Raw genomic sequence first — 19,703 nt, 5'->3', positions numbered from 1 at the left:
AAGAAAAACATTCCGCGCCAAAGTGAGACCCCAGAAGTGAAACCCCAGAACAAAGCTGAACAATGGGCTCCAGTTGGGTGCCGGCAAACGTAGGACAGGAATGTGACTTCCGGCAGCACACAGGTGCTCCCAGGTCACCTGCTTTGCGGTCCAGCCTCCTGCTGAGTCACCTGCTTTGTGATCCAGCTTCCTGCTCTGCCCCAGGTGACCACATGACCACCGTGGACTTTGCCCTGAAATCTTTTGGGAGGAGAAGAGGCCTGACCTTGGGGCTGAGGGCCAGCGGGCACTGCCCTGGTCCAAGGCTGCTGCTCTTGACCTCTGCTCTGAGGCTGTTTTCCACCGGAGCAGAGGCTCCTTCTGTCCTGCCTGTGGAGGGAAGCAAACCTTTCCCTGGGCCAGAGAGAGGAGAAAGGGGAGACAGGTAGCAACGCCGTGGACTGGTGATGATAGGCTCTTCAGCTCCCTGCAAGTGACTGGGCCTGGGGAACAGGTGAGTCATTGTTTGAACCTCTGTGCACTTTGCAGAGTGTCTGCTTCTCTGTGTGTGTGTCTCTGTGTGTCTGTATGTGTGCTCACGTGTTTGTACCCATGTCTGTATTTGTTTGTGTCTGTGCGTGTGCCTGTATGTGTATAATCAAAGGACAAAGCTGGGGTGGAGACTTCCTGGTTCAGATTTCTGATAGCTCACTAGGTTGGATTCCCAGAAAGAGATTCTTATTTGATTTTTTCTTCTGGAAAGTTCCAGTTTTAAGGTCTTGAAAACACAAAACAAACAAACAAACAAAAAAAAACACAAACTTCTGCTAATAAGAAGAACTCTTCAGGGAATCCATTTCAAATGACATCAGAATCCCCAATTTAATACCCAGTGATATCTAGGAAGCTTGTCAGGTTTTCTTGTAAACTCCTTTTTACAATCTACATTTTGTTTTCTTTCTGTATCAAATGGCTGCATTCTGAATGCAATGTACTGGTGTACCTCTTGTAATCTCAATATTCTTCACAGGCCCAGGCAAGGGTGACACAGGAGCGCAGCTGGCAATAGGCTAATCAACCAGACCCTTCCCTGGAATGGCCCCTTCCCCACAAAAAAGACTGATTTGGGATTTGCTCTCTTTTTTTCCCTTTAGTGGAAGGGAGGTGTAAGAAATGAAAAAGCCCCAAGTTAAGATTACTAGAGAAGCTCCAATCTTGAATATGGTGTCCCTGAAAGCATCTTTGTCTTCAATAACCTAATAACGTCTTTGACTACTAATAACCCCATCTTGATTAAATTCTGGAGGGGGCAGTCAGGCGCCACACTTTCAATTTTCTCTTTGGACAGAAGGCTCCAACCTTTCCTTATTGAAAGCTTACAACACTCAATCACACAAAAAGTTATATAAGAAAATGTTTACTGCAGTCTTATTACAGAGAAAAAATTAAAACTAAGTAAAAATCCAGTATTAGGAAAATGGTTCAGCAAGTTGAGATAGTTGTAGAAATGTTATGTGTCCACTAAACATGATTTTGAAGCAATGTGAGACTGCCTTTGGTATTACATTTAAGTATTTTTTACATATATGAGATAATACTTTTATGTTAAAACCATGGGTTTTGGTTTGTTTTTAGGAGTCATAGAAAAAAGCTAGAAGTAGGCAAAAATACCTTTTGTGGTTGTATTAAGGGGGTGGAGTTATGGGTAGTTTATTTATATTGACACTTGTATGTTTATAGTAAAATAACATTTTTTTTTTTTTTTTTTTTTGAGATGGAGTCTCGCTCTGTTGCCCAGGCTGGAGTGCAGTGGTGGGATCTTGGCTCACTGCAACCTCTGCCTCCTGGGTTCAAGCGATTTTCTTGCCTCAGCCTCCCAAGTAGCTGGGATTACAGGCATGCGCCACCACACCCAGCTAATTTTTGTATTTTTAGTAGAGTTGGGGTTTCACTGTGTTGGACAGGCTGGTCTCCAACTCCTGACCACAAGTGATCCACCCACCTTGGCTTCTCAAAGTGCCATTACAGGCATGAGCTACTGCGCCCAGCCCCAAAATAAAATAACCTTATTAAAGAGACATATCATTGTCAAAGGAATGAGACGCTGGCATCCCAGTAGTCACAGTGCATTCCTTCAGAGTCCACCTATTTCAGTTAATTCAGACAAGTTTTGGGCCACAGATTTTTTTTGACTTAGGAAAGGTTTTATTAACCTGTACAAATAAATAGCAAAGAGAACTTGACGGGATCTTTTTGTTTATTTTTAATTATTTTTTATTTCAATAGATTTTGGGGGAACAGGTGGTATTTGGTTACATGGATATGTTCTTCAGTGATTTCTGAGATTTTGTTGCGCCCAATACCTGAGCAGTATACACTGTAGCCATTGAGTAGTGTTTGTTCCCTCACCCCACCCCCACTACCCTTTCCCCTTCCACCAAAGGGTGGAGAGTCTGGGATGTGCCTTGACCTCTGAGAGCCTGTCCCCAGCTGACTTGAGCGGATCATCTGATGGACTCAGTTCCCACCCCAGGCACTCTCACTTTGCCTCAGGTGCTGTCTTAGTCTGTGCTGCTTTGACAGAATTCCTGAGACAGAAATGTATACAGAACAAAGATTTGTCTCTTATGGTTCTGGAGGCTGGGAAGTCCAAGGCCAAGGGGTCTACATCTGTTGGGGCCTTCTTGCTGTGTCATCCTACAGTGGAAGGTGAAAGGACAAGAGAACACACAGGCTCGTGGACGTGTAAGAGTGCAGCAGTGTTAATCTGTGTCGGGCATGGATTAATGAGAACAGAGTCCTCATGACCCAACCACCTTCTGTTAGGCCCCACCTCCCAGCATGGTTGCACCGGGGACTAAGTTTTCAAATCTGCTTTTTGGAGGATCCATGCAAATCATAGCCAGCCCCCAAGAAATCATCCTCAATCCAGGAGGATATTTCAAAGCACAGGTGCTGTGTTATGTGCTCTTTGTGCTTGGCCTCATTCATTCATTTCTTAGGTATTTATTGAGTACTTACTATGTGCTAGACACCATTCCCAGCTCCAAGGAAAACAGAATTCTAGCAGTGATTCCTAGTCTTGGCTGCATATTGAGATCACCTGGAGAGATTTTCTTTTTCTTTTTCTTTTTCCTTCCTTTCTTTCTTTCTTTCTTTCTTTCTTTCTTTCTTTCTTTCTTTCTTTCTTTCTTTCTTTCTTTCTTTCTTTCTTTCTTTCTTTCTTTCTTTCTTTCTTTCTTTCTTTCTTTCTTTCTTTCTTTCTTTCTTTCTTTCTTTCTTTCTTTCTTTCTTTCTTCTTTTTTAAGAAACACAGATGGAAAACTTAATGTTATGTTTTTTATCCATCTCTGAAGCCAGCATCATACTTGATGGTGAAACTTGAGTATTTCCATCTAAGATGGGTTTCCAGGCATGTTTGGGATAACCACTCGAGTCTACTATGTGGCGCCCTTCTTCTCTGATGGGTAGAGAGCCCTAAACCCTCCTGTTAAGGACTCTGTGACTCTCCATTCGCTTTCTGCCTAGAACGATCTTCTTGGTATCTAGGATCCCATCCTATTTGTTTCAAGACTGATTTCAAACTTGATTACTTCTCCTCTTATCCCTGCAGGGCAGACCAGACCAGTCTGTGGCCGTGGCTCCTTACTGGGGGCAGTGAGGGCATGTGGATTGCTTCCAACCACTCCTGCTTTTTCTTCTTTCCTTTTCAAAGTTCCTCCCCTTCCCTCTTTAGGGAGCCTTCCTCTTGCCCACCATGGTGAGGGAGGGAGATGAGACTCTGATCACAGGACCAGCTGCCCCCGATGGGTTTCATATTGATTGTGGAGAGCTTCTCTTCCTAGATAATAAACAAGCACCAAGTGATAACATTAGAACATTATCAGAATGTCACCATTTTGCAACCCTCTAGTGAAAGAGCGGGTCGAAGTAATGGTCTTCAGTGACTGCCAACATCACAGAGAGACAACTGGACATTATTTGCCTTCTGCGGGAAGTGCACACACACTCTCATAGCAATCTTGCCAAAAAATAGCCTGTATCTAATCAGGTTTATATCCTGAACCACCACGTATCAAAAATACAAAGTTCAGAGGACTCCATTCAATAACACAGGGGTGCAATCAGCAACATCCGTACTGGAAATCTATAAGACAACCTGATTTCTTCAACACGTGAACTGCAAAGAAAAAGATGCCTGTATCTGTACTGAGATTTGCAGAGGATTGGATGCCTGGGATCTGCTTTACATTAACCTGCTAGGGGGAGGTTTGGGAGTGTGAGTGACATGAATGGCTGAGCTGATTACTAGGGAAGAAGGAGGTGGGTCCATGGGCCCATCAGACTGTTCTCTCTATTGTGGTGTGTACATGAGAGTTTTTATAATGCAAAAATATGCAGGGGTCACCCACATTTATTTTGACCACAAAATTGGTTTTCTCTGGGGCATACCACTGTGGATTCTGAGGCTTTAGACACAATAGGAATGTGTCTATGATGTTTTGAGATCATTGAGACACCAACTTTTTTTAGGTAGATTTTTTTCTGAAACACCAACTTTAATCCATGAACAACCAGCCAAGAAATGCTCAGATGCTTTTTACCTCTCCATGCATTAGATACTTTGGGGACAAGTAATAGATTTGTAAAAATTCAAAGTAATGGAAGGTGAACAATAAGCCCTAAGACCTCCACATGTAATCATTGCTTTTCAGGGTCTGCAGTGACCTGTGCCCGGAGTTTCTAAGCAAAACTCCTTTTGTTCCTTACCACAGACGTAAAAATGGACCTAAAAACTGCAGATGGGGAGATGGGGCATGGGGGGCAGAGGGGAGCAGGAGTGTGGACCCAGGTGGCCTCTGAGTTGGGAGCTCTGTTTCGGACCATCTGCTCCTGAGCAGGAAGCAGCCCCGGGGTTGAGCTTGCTGAGTTGATGTGGCTCAGATGTTCCACCTGCTTCAGGCGGTTGTGATTCTTTGCAGGGCATGGCACAGGCACACAGGACCCCCCAGCCCAGGGCTGCCCCCAGCCAGCCCCGTGCATTCAAGCTGGTTCTCCTGGGAAGTGGCTCCGTGGGTAAGTCCAGCTTGGCTCTTCAGTACGTGAAGAATGACTTCAAGAATATCCTGCCTACGGTGGGCTGTAAGTGAGAGCAGAGCACCCCTTTGCTGGTCTCCAGTGCAGAAGTCTGGGCTGCTGACTCACACCTGGGGCAGAGGGGGATGATGCCTGCCTAGGAATCCCCATGCTGTCCTGGGGCCTTGAGCTGCCTGTGTCCAGTGTGTGAGGGGAGGGAGTGAGGTCCATGAACGCAGCCACAGAATCTACAAAGACAGGAGGCACCCTTGGCTCTGGGTCAGATTTCAGCTCAGCTGGAGTCTGCAGGGGGTGGAGATTCTGGAGTAGGACCTCTGGCCCCAAAGGGTTGGGTTGGGTGTGAGGGATTATGCTGGTGGAAGGGAGAGCCCGGATAAAGCCTCCTGGGCTCTGGCCACTCAGTGGCCTAAACCAGCTGTCCTCTCCCACCACCCAGGCCGCCCTCCTGCTAACACTGCTCCCTTGCTTTATTTACCCCACCAGCATCTTCCTTCCCGCCTGGACTTGGTTTACCAGCTTGGCCTGGATTGGGGGTGGGAGGATCCTTGTTGGGCGTGGGTGGGGAGGGAGACCTTCTCACTGTGTTTCTTAAAAAGGCTAACCTGTCGTGAAGCTCAGGAGTGACTGCATGGGGCATCTGCAGGCTGCTGGCCTCCTTCCCGTCCTGCTGTGGGCACAGCCTGCCTAGGCAGTGAAACCCAGTTTTCACCTGAAATGGGGAAAGCCAGCGTGTTCTTTATGCCAATGTCCCCTGGGGGAACACGTGCAGAATCAGAGCTTTGGTTTCAAATTCGGACTCTGAGATGGATAAGCTGCCCATCTCCAAATGGACTCATTCATTTACTCATCTAACAGGCATCTGTTGAGCACAAACCCTTTTCCAGGCCTGCGTTAGGTGGGGAGGATTCTATAACCAGCTAAACAGATGCACCAAACACAGAAACACAATTGCAAAATGTGGCACATGGTGTTAGCTATTAGGGAGCCCTTCCATTTTCTCGGGGGTGGGGAGTAGTTCCTGAAGGATCCCCAGGAGATACAGGGGGATCGGCAGGGGTCTGCCTGGTCCAACTCCCAGAGCTAGTGGTGAGAATGGCCAGAGTGATGGTGAGAGGCTGTCTGCAGAGGGCGACCCTGGGGAGAGAGTCAAGGTTGCCTTGGGGTGGGCAGTGCAATCCTCTTCTCCATTAGCAGGGAGATCTGCACCCCTCACCCCGCAAGTCCTGATATTGGACTTGGCTTCCTTTAAAAATACATCAAAGTGCCAAGGCTGGCCGGAGGGTGGCCTCAGCTGAGAATAGAGAACACTGATGAGGGCCTCACTGGGCCTGGATGTTGAGAGCTTTGTACCTGGGTGACTGGTATTCAAGATGCAGAGAGAGGCAGCAGGTGTCAGGCCAGGTGAGTTGGACTGGGGACGGATCTCGCTCTGAGACGGAGGTCTGCACACTGTGGCTCTCTGGCTGTTCTGCTTGTTTTGTGCATAAGGTTCTGTGGAGACAAAGCTCTACCTGTTCAGGTACTTACCCTCTGTAAATGATATTCTTGCTGTTCCTCCTCTTTTCACTCTAAAACGGCAGCAGTGTTGAGTGGTTGCAGCAGTGACCCCATGGCCAGTAAAACCTGAAGTATTTGCTACAGGGCCTTGTACAGAAGGACTCTGTGCTGCCACCCTAGCAGAGCCTGCAGGAGCCAGCGCCCAAAGGCACTCACTGGGTGAGTGCAAGCAGGGCTGAGAGACTCCGAGATGTGTGGTTGGAGGGTGGGAGGGTGCTTTGGATTCATTGAGACATGCTTGGATGTGCTCAGCCCACAGAGAGCTGTACCCACAGAGCCCCCACCTTCCTTGGGTGGGGGTGGGGGGCAATGTGTGGGGTCCGTGGAGCCTCAGGGTGGTGCTGGGCATTCTGTATTTTACAGGCGAGGGGGATGGAGGCCCCGACATTGAAGGGCGAGGCCCTAGTTCCTTTCGTTCCATCAAGCCAGGGTCCGAGCATCCCCCTCACGCCTGCCCTGGCTGTCCCAATTGCCTGCCCTCTCTTCAGGGGGCCTACCAGGCTCAGAGGGGTGAACAAAGCTGGGCTTGCTGGGGAGTCCCAGGCCAGGTTGGGGGTCTTTGCTTGCGGGGAAGGCCTGTATGTCTCACTCTACTCCTGGTCCTCTGCCTGGGCCCTCAGGGGCCACCCCACTGCCAGCAGCTTTCAGATGAAAGCCAGGGCCTCGCTTCCTCCAAACCCCTCTCCCCGGGGCCCGGGTTTGTCTCCTCTCTCCGAGGGGCAGGACCGTTCTACAGGTTGGACTCTGCCTTTCACCCAGGCCTGCTGTGTGGAGTCTTTGCTCCCACTCTGGGTCTCCATGATGGGGCAGGGTTGGGAGGCTGTGGGCTATGGCCCGTGGCACAACAGGGAGAGGAGGAGAATGGCCAAAATAGGTTAGCCTGTGGCTCACAAGCCGCCTTCATCCCATCAGCCTCCAACCCTGGGGTCCGTACTTTTGTATTGAGCACCTGGGTGTGGGGGCAGCTGTGCTGGGTTGCAGGAGCAGAACTGTGGAAGCTCCTTCCTTTGCTGTTGCCTGAGTCCCCTGTGGGAACGCTGGTCTTCTCTGCTTCCATCTGAGTGTCTGCGTTACACCTTGGGATAATATTACAGCTTTGGGAGGTAGATATTACTATAGCTATGGATAGATGTCATGCAATTTATTATTATCATTATGTTAATTTTTTTGAGACAGAGTCTTGCTCTGTCACCCAGGCTAGAGTGCAGTGGCTCACTGGAACCTCTGCCTCCTGGGCTCAAGCCATCCTCCCACCTTAGCCTCCAGAGTAGCTGTGACCACAGGTGCACACCACCATAGCTAATTTTTATATTTTTTGTAGAGATAGGGTTTTGCCATGGTGTGCACCACCACACCTGGCCTATGTTAGTTATTTTATTATTATTATTTTTTGAGACGGAGTCTCGCTCTGTTGCCCAGGCTGGAGTGAGGTGGTGCGACCTTGGCTCACTGCAACCTCCGCCTCCTGGGTTCAACCAATTCTCCTGCCTCAGCCTCCTGAGTGGCTGGGATTACAGGTGTGCACCACCATGCTGATTTTTGTATTTTTAGTAGAGATAGGGTTTCAACATGCTGGCCAGGATGGTTTCGAACTCCTGACCTCAAGCAATCCACCAGCCTTGGCCTCCCAAAGTGTATGTTAATTATTAATCATCATTATAATCATTACATGATCATATATTATTATAAATGTGGGTATTGCCGCTTCTAGGATGAGGAGATGGGATGTGCTCATTCCTTTAACTTATGTGCTTTGGGGGAAGAGTGATCTGTGTTGCACGAAAACCCTTTGAGAGCAGACACTCCTGCTGCTTTTGTCACGTGTGACTCCAGCTTTTATCAAGAACACTGGCTCCTGCCCAGGGGAGAGGGTGGGCCAGGAGCAGAGCCTCAGAGGAGAACGGGAGTGCTGTCCTCACAGGCAGCCTGGAAATGCAGGAGGCAACGCGCCCAGTGCTTGGTTGCAGGAACCCCGAGGGAGGGATGGGATGGACGGCCACAGGAATGCCGCTCCTTCCCTCCATCTGGATTTTTTCCCTGTGAAATGGGAGTGTAAACACCTTCCTGGAGTGGGCTCTCCATGAAAGGTTGCTGTTACTTTGGGTGGCTTAAGGTCACCAAGGCCAGCCCTGTCTGAGGGGTCAGCCTTCAGGAGGATTGACTTGCGTCTCTGGGGCCCTCCCGAGGGGGTCTGGTTCTGTGGACAGGTGTGTGGGGTGGGGCCCACAGCAGGACGTGACACAGGCGGTGGGCTCAGCTCCTGGCAAGACACCGTCCATCCAGAGGAAGCAGGAAGCAGAGCCAGAAAGTGACACGGACTCGAGCCCTGAAGCTGGAAACCCAACGTGCTGGCCGGTGCCGTGAGAGCAGGCAGGGCAGAGGCAGAGCAGACGGGAGTCCAAGTGAGCCCAGCCTCCCGCCCACCCCCGCCAGGGCCTATTGAGGAGGTGGCAGCTGCAGGAGCCACTGCTGTGTCAGGGATGGGGGCTGGCGCTACCCATGGACTGCCCCCAGCGTCCTAACGGGCCACAGCAGGGGAGATTCCGACTTTTGCATGACATCTTTTGGAAGGATGGTGACATCTAGTGCTTGTGTGAACATTTGCCAGCTGAAGCCACGACTCACCCCAGACTTGCTGGGCTTTTTGCAGGAAGGGGAGGGTGACAAACAGGTACAAGGCACATTCAACCCGGCACCAGTTCACTTCCCTTCTAAACCGAGAACGTGGCTGATGTCCTAGAGCCCCCAGAAAATAAGTTTCCATTTCATGTTCCTTTCAATTTGTCATCAGCTCACTACTTTTACAAAAAAAGCCAAGTGCTACAGAGAAGGCTTCAATGAGCAGAATCAGCTGTTTACTTAAATTAAAAGGTAAAAAAGCAAAACCACTTATATGATGCTAACATTTAGTAAAGAGGCTGGGCGCAGCGGCTCACGCCTGTAATCTCAGCACTTTGGGAGGCCGAGGCGGGCAGATTGCCCGAGCTCAGGAGTTTGAGACCAGCCTGGGCAACATAGTAAAACCGTGCCTCTACTAAAGAAAAATTAAAATTAGGTTGGGCACTGTGGCTCATGCCTGTAATCCCAGCACTTTGGGAGGCCAAGGCGGGGGGATCACGAGGTCAGGAGATAGAGACCATCCTGGCTAACACGGTGAAACCCTGTCTCTACTAAAAAACAAAAAAAATAGCCGGGCGTGGTGGTGGGCACCTGTCATCCCAGCTAGTTGGGAGGCTGAGGCAGGAGAATGGTGTGAACCTGGGAGGTGGAGCTTACAGTGAGCTGAGGTTGCGCCACTGCACTCCAGGCTGGGCAACAGAGTGAGACTCCATCTCAGAAAAAAACAAAAAAAATTAAAATTAAGAAAATAAAATTTAGTAGAGGAATTATTTTTATTTTTATTTTTTTAAAGATGGGGTCTCATTCTGTTGCCCAGGCTGGAGTGCAGTGGTACGATCACAGTTCACTGTAGTCTGAACCTCCTGGGCTCAAGCAATCCTCTGCCTCCGCCTCTTCAGTAGCTGGGACCACAGGTGTGCTCCACCGTACCCAGCTTATTTTTGTATTTTTTATAGAGACAAGGTTTCACTACATTGCCCAGACTGGTCTTGAACTCTTGGGCTAGAGTGATCCTTCCTCCTTGGACTCCCCAGATGCTGGGATTACAGGCATAAGCCACTGTACCCAGCCAAAAATTTATTTTTTAATTACATTTTGGCTTTAGCTGTGGAGATACAGAACATGTGGTTAGTGGGTTTCTGAAAAAGGATATGATAATAAATGCATGTTGTCTTCCAGGTCAGAGCCAAGGAGTGCACAAGACTAGGTTGCCTCAGATACCTGTCCAGGGGCCCACCTGAGGGCCTTACATCTCTCTGCAGGGAAGAGAAGGGTCTATGTTCTGTAAATAGCTAAACATTGACTATTATGCATTATCATTGCTTGGACTAAGACCCATGCCCTCCTTGGAATTTTGCTGGGATTTTACATTAGTGTAAATTCAACCACCAGCCATCATTTTCTTTTCTTTTCCTTCCCCTCCCCTCTCCTCTCCTCTCCTCTCCTCTCCTCTTCTTTTTTTGAGGCAGAGTCTCACACTGTCTCCTGCTGCCCAGGCTGGAGTGCAGTGGCATGATCTCAGCTCGCTGCAACCTCCACCTCCTGGGTTCAAGTGATTCTCCTGCTTCAGCCTCCTGAGTAGCTGGGACTACAGGGGCGTGCCAGCACACCTTTCTAATTTTTGTATTTTCAGTAGAGACAGAGTTTCACCATGTTGGTCAGGCTGGTCTCGAACTCGACCTCAAGTGATCCACCCACCTGGGCCTCCCAAAGTGCTGGCATTACAGGCATGAGCCACTGTGCCCGGCCTCCAGCCATCATTTTCAACATGGAAAAGGAAAATATGAGAGGCTAAGGTTGGTCAATGGAGGAAGCAAACCTGAGTTTTATGCTCACGTGTCACCTGCACCAGCTTTTAAGATAAAACCAAATTCAAACTGAGAAATGTGATTTGAAGTGATGGGAAACAGAAAGAGGAGGATGAAAGGCCCACGTTTTAAGACAACAAGTCCACGAAGAGCAAAGAGGACAGGAAGAGGAAGCAAAACTCATGTTCTCTTTCTCTCCTTGCTCAGATGATTTAACTGCCACCCTGGGTGGAGGGCACCATTAGCTCCTGCTATGGACGAGGAAGCTGAGACTTAGAAAGTTTAAGCAAGCTGCCGTCAGATCAGCTGAGGGGTCTACACTCATGGCCTGGGCACAGTCTTCATTCTGGCACCGTCGTCAATCCAGTGGAACACCTGATGAGTTCAGAGGTGTATAGCCGGTTCAGTCCCAACAGTTGCCCCGTCTGAGCTGGAAATCACTGGTCCTACTGTCTGGATGGAGACTGCAGCTTTGTTTGACCTAGAGAGTTTGTCTAACTTCAAGTTCCTGGACCTGCAGGAAACTGTAGGACACACGGGCAGAAGAGCCCAGGTGGTGGCTTCCGTTTAGGAAGAGGCCGTGTCATGAGAGAGAAGCATGGTCTTGCTGCATCATGCTGGAAAGCTCTGTCCAACCTCCTGTTCTATGTTTAGTGGGTGCAACTGTGTTTTTCCCACCTGTAAAGATGCAATTAAGTCCTATCCCCTGGAACCTGTGAGTGCGACCTTATTTGGAGAGAGGGTCTTTGCAGATGGCCCCTAAGTCCAGTGACTGATGTCTTTATAAGAAGGGGAGAGGACGCGGCTACAGAGATGCAGCCACATGAAGACAGCCAGAGATGGGGGTGATGCAGCCACCAGGAACACCAGGGTTGCCGGCAGCCCCTGAAGCTGGAGGAGGCCTGGGACGGATTCTCCTTCAGTCTCTGGAAGGCACCAACCCAGCCAGCGTGTTGGTTTTGGACCTCTGGCCTCCAGAACTGCAGGAAGAAATCTGCTAATTTGAGCCACTCGGCTCGTGGGACTTTGTTTTGGCAGCTGCAGGACTCGCATGCACTGTCCTTGGAGTGAAACTTTTCATTTTAAACCTGTGGCTCCATTTGCCGGAATCTCCCCAACAGACTCCAAACCCAACCCAGGGTCTAGGCAGGGTAGCCGCTTTGACAGGAGCCTGCCAGTGCTGGTGGCTCCTCCATGCCCCAGACACCTTGCCTTCTCCCACCCCTTCCTCTCCGATTCTGTGTATAACATGTCCCTGACAAGCCACACACGATGGGCAAAACATTTTGGAGATCTAGAAAATAATCATTTTAAAAATCATATCTCTTTGGAAAGCAAAGGGTAGAAAATCTTTAAATGAACAGTGCGTTGCCCAATATGTTAAAGTGCGTGAGGGTAGTTTTTGTGCGTGTGTGTGTGTGTGTGTGAAGACAAAGCCCCTGCTTTTCTGGGGGAGACAGGCAGAGAATGCAGGAAGCCTTGCCTCTGGGTGTGTATGGGGTGCAGGGAGGCTTCCATGGAGGCAGGGGTTGCCACTCGAAGAGCTCAAAGGACACCTAAGAGTTTTCTAGGTAAGAAGAGGAAGGACGCCATGCAGAGGGGACAGTAGAGAAGGGGGTTGGTGGGGAGCAGCATCAGGAAAGTGGGGAGGTTAGGAGGCGAGGAAGGTCTTGGAGAAGCTTGTGCAATTGTGACTGCCTCTGTGCAAGATGGGTCTGGCAGACAAGGGGCCAGTGGGCTGGGGGTGCTCAGGGTTCTAGGGGTCCCCAGAGCCCAGCTGCATCTGTGGAAGCTGGCAGGGATGTGTTGGACTCCCGGTAAGTGGAGATCCCTTCCATGGCATATGTAACCCAGAGCTTTTGTGTTAGGTCCTGGAGATTTATCTTCCCAACCAAAGCCTCTCCGAAGGCCCCATAGCAATCACTCCTGACACTTTGCTTGATGTGGAAGCCTCCATCTCCCAGAATAACTGTTTGCTCAACCGCCCGGCCATGCGGGCATAGGAGGCACGTGGCCAGCTGTCCCTCTGAGCCCATTGCTGTGCCTGTGGCTCGCCGTGGTCCCACCTGAGCCACACGTGGCAACCTCATCCTCTGAGTAAGCCCTGTGGGTCTCCCTGTTTCAGGTGCGTTCTTCACAAAGGTGGTGGATGTAGGCACCGCCTCTCTGAAGCTTGAGATCTGGGACACAGCTGGCCAGGAGAAGTACCACAGTGTCTGCCACCTCTACTTCAGGGGCGCCAATGCTGCGCTTCTGGTGTACGACATCACCAGGAAGGTAGGGCCCACCTTGAGGCATGTCCCATCCTCCTTCCCAAGCACCTGCCTTCTAGTTTCTCCAATGCAATGATGCCATGGGAGGTGTTGGGTCATGGGGGTGGGTCATAAATGGCTTGGTGCCATCCTAGCAGTAATACCTCCTCCAGGATGGCCTCCTGACAACTCCCCATCCTCCTGCACAGTCGGGGTTCTGCTCCTCTGTGGTCCACAAAGAACACGCCGCTGCCATCTGCCACTCAGTAGTTCCTGGTGCTGCATTAGGGTCAGGGTTTGGGGTGGTGGCCAGTTCCCCAGACTCTTGCACAGAGTGGTCCTTTGAGGACACCTAGGGGTGGAAGATTCAGGAGCTCAAGGCCTGACCTGACATACCCCGTGGTCGGCAGTCTCCTGGGCCTGCTCAGGGTGAAGGATCTGATGTGTGTCCCAGCAGTTTTCTGCCTGGCCGCACAGGTCACCCAGGACAGGAACGTGCCCTCCTCAGAGGAACAGAGCAGCCTGCAGGTGTGTCCATGGCCAGTTGGATTCTGTGACATTTAACACAACATGAACAGCAACACTGGCTTTCCCCGCCGGAATAGCTAATGACCACCTGTAAGTTTTGTTTGACATTACTTTTTTTTTTTTCTTTTCTAGGATTCCTTCCTCAAGGCTCAGCAGTGGCTGAAGGACCTGGAGAAGGAGCTGCACCCGGAAGAAGTCCTGGTGATGCTGGTGGGCAACAAGACAGACCTCAGCAAGGAGCGGGAGGTGACCTTCCAGGTACCGCCTAGGAGACCCTGCTCTCCTCTTCCACAGGAGGAGAGAGCCCTGCCCGCCTGTGTCAAGACCTTGGCACTCACACTTTCACACACGCACACCCACACTTGCACACGCTTACACATGTGCACACACACCTCTACAAGCCCACATGCATCTGCACACACATGCACACCCCCCTACATTCACTCTCACTTGCACCCACACACGTACAAGCATGCACACTCGCACGCACACGCACATACATGCACACATGCACACACACACAACTTTCCACCTGAGTTTCTCTGTTAGTCAAAGATTTCCTGAAAAACTCAGGGCCAGCACCATGGCAGTTCCAGCCCAGTGGTGGAGGAGCAGGCACGGCATGGCCGGCAGAGGGAAGGGCAGGGCGGCACTGCAAGGTGGGCTCGGCTTGAACGAGAAAAGCAATCTATTTCCTCAGTAGGGCTCCCTTCCCCACTCAGTTCCCAGAAGGGGCCTCTGTGCAAATATGGCCTCCCTCACCCGGGTTTTGTCAGGCCTCCTTACAGGCAGAGGCAGCGGTCACCCAGGTGTTCTGTTGTCTCTCTTCCATTGGCATCCCACCTCCCCGCTACATTTAGGATGAAGACCATATAAACAGCTGCAGACAAGTGGCAGATGGGGAGACCCCACACATACTAGAGGCTGGCCCAGGGGAAGACCCAACTCAGGGATTAGACCGACAGGCGCGCCTCCTAAAGAGAAAAGGCCCCAGCTTCAATGGAGGCTGTGGAGAGATGGAGAAGTGGGGTGAAGATTTTGGAGAATCTCAGGGGAGAGCAAGGGGAGCAAAGGGAGACAGCATTGGTCTGGGCCTTCGTTGCAAAGTGGGGTGGGGGAGGAGAGGGTCCTGGCAACAGAGCTGTGTCCCCTGAGAGTGACTAGATGTGCTGCGTGCTCAGGCAGGCACAGAAACACAGGTGCGAGGTTACTCAAGGCCTGGAGGGGCAGTGGGCGGCCACGGTGGGTTTGGAGCGTCTGTCTGGGGAGCTGGCTGAGGCGCACAGTGGGGACCAACACAGGGCCGGCCGAGGGATCTCTGGGCTGGGACAGGAGTAGTGCATTCATGATGGTGCGAGAGCTGTGGGTGTGACTGGCCACACCTGCTGCCAGCTCCTTGTCTGGCTGGACAGTCAGGAACCTGAGCTGTGCCCTCTGGGATCCATCACAGGCTCCTCTTCCTGGGAGAGTCCTGGAGGCTAGGGGAGGGGCCTGCACAGGAAGGCCCCCATTCCTTGGCCACCCCTGACTCCTGGGCGAGGCTGTGGCCTTCCCATGATTGCTTCTCTCCTGGTCACCCGTTGCAAGCCTGCTATTTTCCAGTTTGCCTTTGCTCTGGGACATCCGTTTCTCCCCAAAGGAGAGCTGTGCTGGAAAATGAGGGCTTCCCAGAAGAAGGGCCCAGGTGGGCGCTGTCCAGGGGCCTCCCTCTGCCTTTTCTGTTTCCTGGGTGTTCAGTTGGTTCTTTGCCCAGCATCAAACCCCACAGGTGCCAACAGGCATGGTGGGAGGGGAGTCTGGGGGTGGGAACTTGGCTTTCCAGGCGCTGCAGGAGGAGGAAGGCCGTCCCCAGCCAGCTAGAAGGAGAGCCTCTACCAGGGAGCACACCCTGCCCCTCCCCGGCCCTGGCTGTCCAGGAGTGCGAGAAACACAACTTGGACGTGAAACGCAGAGGAGTGCGGGCTCCACAGCTGCAGCTTTCTCAGGTCTTACTGTTGGAAGTGAACCAGGTGTCCTTAGGAAACTCTTATAAACAACGCTGGATTTTGTGACTGTTTCTTTCAGGAAGGGAAGGAGTTTGCTGAGAGCCAGAAGTTGCTGTTCATGGAAACTTCAGCCAAACTGAACTATCAGGTGTCAGAGGTGTTCAGTGCCGTGGGTGAGTGACATCCCCACGGGCCAGACAAGGTGGGAGGTGCTTGTCCTTGACCAACTTCCCTGGGTCCCTGTTGCTGGTGACGTGGGATCCCATAGGGTGTCTCTAGGGACTGGACAGTGACCAGGAGGGGCAGGAGGCCCTTGGTCTATGGTTCCGGATAAACATAGAGGGGTGGGTCCCGCCCGGGGTGGCTGGTCTGCAGGGCTGTGCTTGGCTGGGTGACTTCCCTTCCCCTCTTCTTGCCGTTCACAGCCCAAGAGCTACTGCAGAGAGACGACAGGGAGGGCCAGGCTCCGCAGGGGGATGCAGCTGTGGCTCTGAACGAGGGGCCCGGGAGGCAGGCCAAATGTTGTGCCCACTAGGTGCAGCCGCTCCTGGGGGCTGTGGAGAAGACGCCCCCTGCCTGGGCCATGGCCAGCTCTGCGAGGATTCTGATTCGCTCTCGATGCTGGGTTGCTCCCGAGCCCTAGAGGTTCCTGGAAGTTGGCCCCCTTTATAAAAACCACTTCCCACAGCCAGTGGAAACCGCCAGGGGAAGATCTGATGTCACATGGCTCCCAGGAAAGTGCTGTGCCCCATCCCCACCGATACCCTCTGGTCCCCCGATGCCTGTGCCTGCCCTACCTGGACGGTGGCCCCCTCAGCCAGGCAGCCTCTGGGCAGAGAGGAAGGAAGGATTGGAAAAGTCCCTGGAGCACAGCGATGGTGGGAAGAAGCCTAACGCCTGATCTGAGTGGGGCACTGGCCTGGAGCTTGGGCCCACCTGCTTCGGGGAGTTGGGGAGCAGGCCCAGATGGAGGTGGTGGTGCCGGGAAGAAACAGAGCAATGACTGACTGTGGGGTGGGCGCGGGATTTCCGCATATTGGTGAAGTTGCCCGTGGGAAGGGCAGCTGGGGGAAGTGGCGCCAGTTCCCTCCCATGGTCTCCCGGCTGGCAGTGTGGTGAAGCTGAGTTTCTGTCCAATGCGTAGGAAGGTTCTGAGACATTTCGCCTGAGATGTAACGTGTACTGTGTATGCATTGTTTTCTCCAAAAATTAAATGGCTTTTGACAATCTGGCTTTTGGAAGTTTTTGAGGACAAGGCGGGGCACTGCGCCTGATGGATGGTTGTAGGTATTTCTGTATAGATTCTGGGAGGGTTCCTGCTAAGTAAATAAGGAAGCAGGCCCATGTGGCAGGCTGTGACGAATGTGGGCCTGGCCCAGCTCTCTGGATGGGATGCATTCCCAGATGGCGACACTTCATCCTGCCTGCCTCCCTTTACAGAGAAACCCATGCCTTAGTCTGTTTTTGTGTTGCTATAAAGGGATACCTGAGGCTGGGTGATTTATGAAGAAAGAGGTTTGTTGGGCTCATGGCTCTCCAGGCTGCACAGGATGCATGGGGCCAGTATCTGTTTCTGGTGAGGCCCTAGGCTGCTGCCACTCACAGCAGAAGGCAGTGAGAGCTGGTGTGCAGAGGTCACACGGGGAGAGGGGTAGGGGGGAGGTCCCACTCTTTTTAACAACCAGCTCTGGGGGAATTCTTACAGGAGCTTTGGAGTAAGAGCTCCCTCATTACTGCTAGGATGGCACCAGGCCATTTATGACCCACCCCCATGACCCAGCACCTCCCATTAGGCCCCACCTCTCACACTGGGGGTCAGATTTCTTCTTTTTTTATTCTTTTCTTTTTGGAGATGGAGTCTCGCTCTGTCATCCAGCCTGGAGTGCACTGGCATGATCTTAGTTCACTGCAATTTCTGCCTCCCAGGTTCCAATGATTCTCCTGCCTCAGCCTCCTGAGTAGCTGGGACTACAGGTGTGCGCCACCACACCCACCTAATTTTTGTATTTTTTACTAGAGATGGGGGTTCATCATGTTGGTCAGGCTGGTCTCCAACTCCTGGCCTCAGGTGACCCACCCGCCTCCGCCTCCCACAATGCTGGGATGACAGGCATGAGCCACCGCGTCCAGCCCTGGGGGTCAGATTTCAACATGAGGTTTGGAAGGGACAAATATCCAAACAGCAGTAACCCAGACCCTGTTTTGGGAGGTAAACCCCACATGATGTTTCCCTGTTGGGTCTCTTTCTGGACACCTGATGTGGCAAGGTTATTTCAAAGGTGGCCACTTTTTGGAAGGTTATATTGGTTTTCATCCTTGTCCCTGGGACTGTGATAAGCAGGGGTAAGTTTTAAACAATAAGACATTTTTATCCACCTGGAAAAAGTGGCATCACTGTATTGGCTGCTATAAGGATCAAGTAAGGAGAAAGCAAAGTACCTCTCGTTTGACGCTGAGCTTCTCATCACGCGAAAGGGGAAAGGGCTCTGTGCCTGGAACTTCCCCGGCTCCTCCGGGCTTCTCTCTGCTCTCATTCACTTTGCACAGAGATGCCAGGCCTTGACCTTCACTGGTGCCCAGACCATGGGGAGCCCTGACAGGGGATGGAGGAGGGGACACGGAGGCCAGCCACCGCCTAGGGCCCACCTGGTGAGGCTGGCTGTGTCCCGGCCAGAAGCCCCTGCCCCTGCCACAGAGGCCTCTCCTCCTGCAGGCTCCGGGGGCTGCTCCCTCCCCTCATCCATTGGGCCCAGGGTGGGCACAACCCCTCCTTGCCAGCCTGGGTTTCTCAGAGTTCCAACCACAGCTTCATAACAGTACCTCCCTCACGATCGGGCTTCGTTTTCCTAACTGGAGGAGCTACCTGGGGCCACTGGGCCCCTGGAAGATCCAGCTTTCAATCCTGGAGACAAGGAGACATCCTGGGTCTCCCTTGGAGTCTGGCTTTCCCGATGCTAGTGTGACCTGAAATGAACTTCTCACGTGATCTTTACTAGACAATTGCAGACCGGATTTCACACGCCTCTGTCATGATCTCCAAGAAGAGCTAGAGGATAAAGAAAGAAAACAATAGCTCCCCAGAGGGCCTGTTCCCTTGCTTTTCACGAGTACTGTCCTCGTTTCTTAGACAATTTCACAGGTGAAATCTGACACTATTATTGCTATGCACATTGCAGTTTCCGGCTGCTAATAAAGTTGGACCATTTTTCATGCGATGATTCCCTTGCCGATGAAGAACATGAAGTGTGAGTCCCCAGTGTCCTAGGCTGTGTCCTCGTGCCCTGTGCCCCTGCAGCGGGCCCTGAGCCAAGTGGGACCCACCTTGCAGGTGGCCGCAGGCTGAGGTTGCCCGTGGCCACCAGGCGGCGCTCCAGCATTGTGTAAGGCAAGTCCCAGGGTCCTGGCGTCCTGAGGGCTTGCTCTGCTGAAGAGTAAACCAGGAGGCGCTCAGAGGAGCTGCAGAGGAGCGGCTTGATGACGTAGAAGGGAAGGAATATGAGATTCCTCAAGGAGTCATTTCATGGCCTCCCCAAGGGTGGACAGATCTGTGGTGGTCCTGGAGCCCTGGGTTCCCCGTCTCCCGGTACTGTGACTACCCCTTTCCCCTCCTCCCTCACCACTAGGCAGGCGGGGCTCAACCCTGTGCTGGAGTCGCCTGGGGAGCTTCGGAAAGCCCTGCACCTAAGCAGGGTGTGGTGGCTCATGCCTGTAATACTGGCACTTTGGGAGGCCGAAGCGGGAGGACTACTCGAGGCCAGCAGTTTGTGACCAGCCTGGGCAACAAAGAGAGACCCTGTTTCTACAAAAAGCAAAACAAAAAATTAGCTGGGTGTGGTGGTGCACACCTGTAGTCCTGGCTACCCTGGAGGCTGAGGTGG

General features: G+C 51.9%; 1 protein-coding gene across 4 annotated transcripts; it reads left to right on the top strand.

Annotated features, from left to right (window-relative positions):
* The first annotated feature begins 230 nt into the window (after positions 1–230).
* On the top strand, positions 231–17,052 carry RAB17 (RAB17, member RAS oncogene family). Of its 4 annotated transcripts, none has more exons than XM_065526326.1 (6): positions 231–493; positions 11,268–12,631; positions 13,186–13,337; positions 13,973–14,098; positions 15,905–15,998; positions 16,251–17,052. In XM_065526326.1, the coding sequence occupies exons 2-6, from the start codon at positions 12,556–12,558 to the stop codon at positions 16,358–16,360; spliced, it is 558 nt and encodes a 185-aa protein (XP_065382398.1). In that variant the 5' UTR covers positions 231–493; positions 11,268–12,555; the 3' UTR covers positions 16,361–17,052. The 4 variants fall into 4 exon arrangements, with proteins under 4 accessions (XP_065382398.1, XP_005574794.3, XP_005574793.3 ...); XM_005574737.4 differs by lacking the exon at positions 11,268–12,631 and adding an exon at positions 4,962–5,055; XM_005574736.4 differs by lacking the exon at positions 11,268–12,631 and adding an exon at positions 4,962–5,121.
* Positions 17,053–19,703: the final 2,651 nt, after the last annotated feature.

The sequence above is a fragment of the Macaca fascicularis genome, chromosome 12 (genome assembly GCF_037993035.2).
Source record: "Macaca fascicularis isolate 582-1 chromosome 12, T2T-MFA8v1.1".
Lineage (NCBI taxonomy): Eukaryota > Metazoa > Chordata > Mammalia > Primates > Cercopithecidae > Macaca > Macaca fascicularis.
The sequence above is the reverse complement of the archived record's forward strand: the minus strand, read 5'-3'. Positions and strand labels throughout refer to the sequence as shown.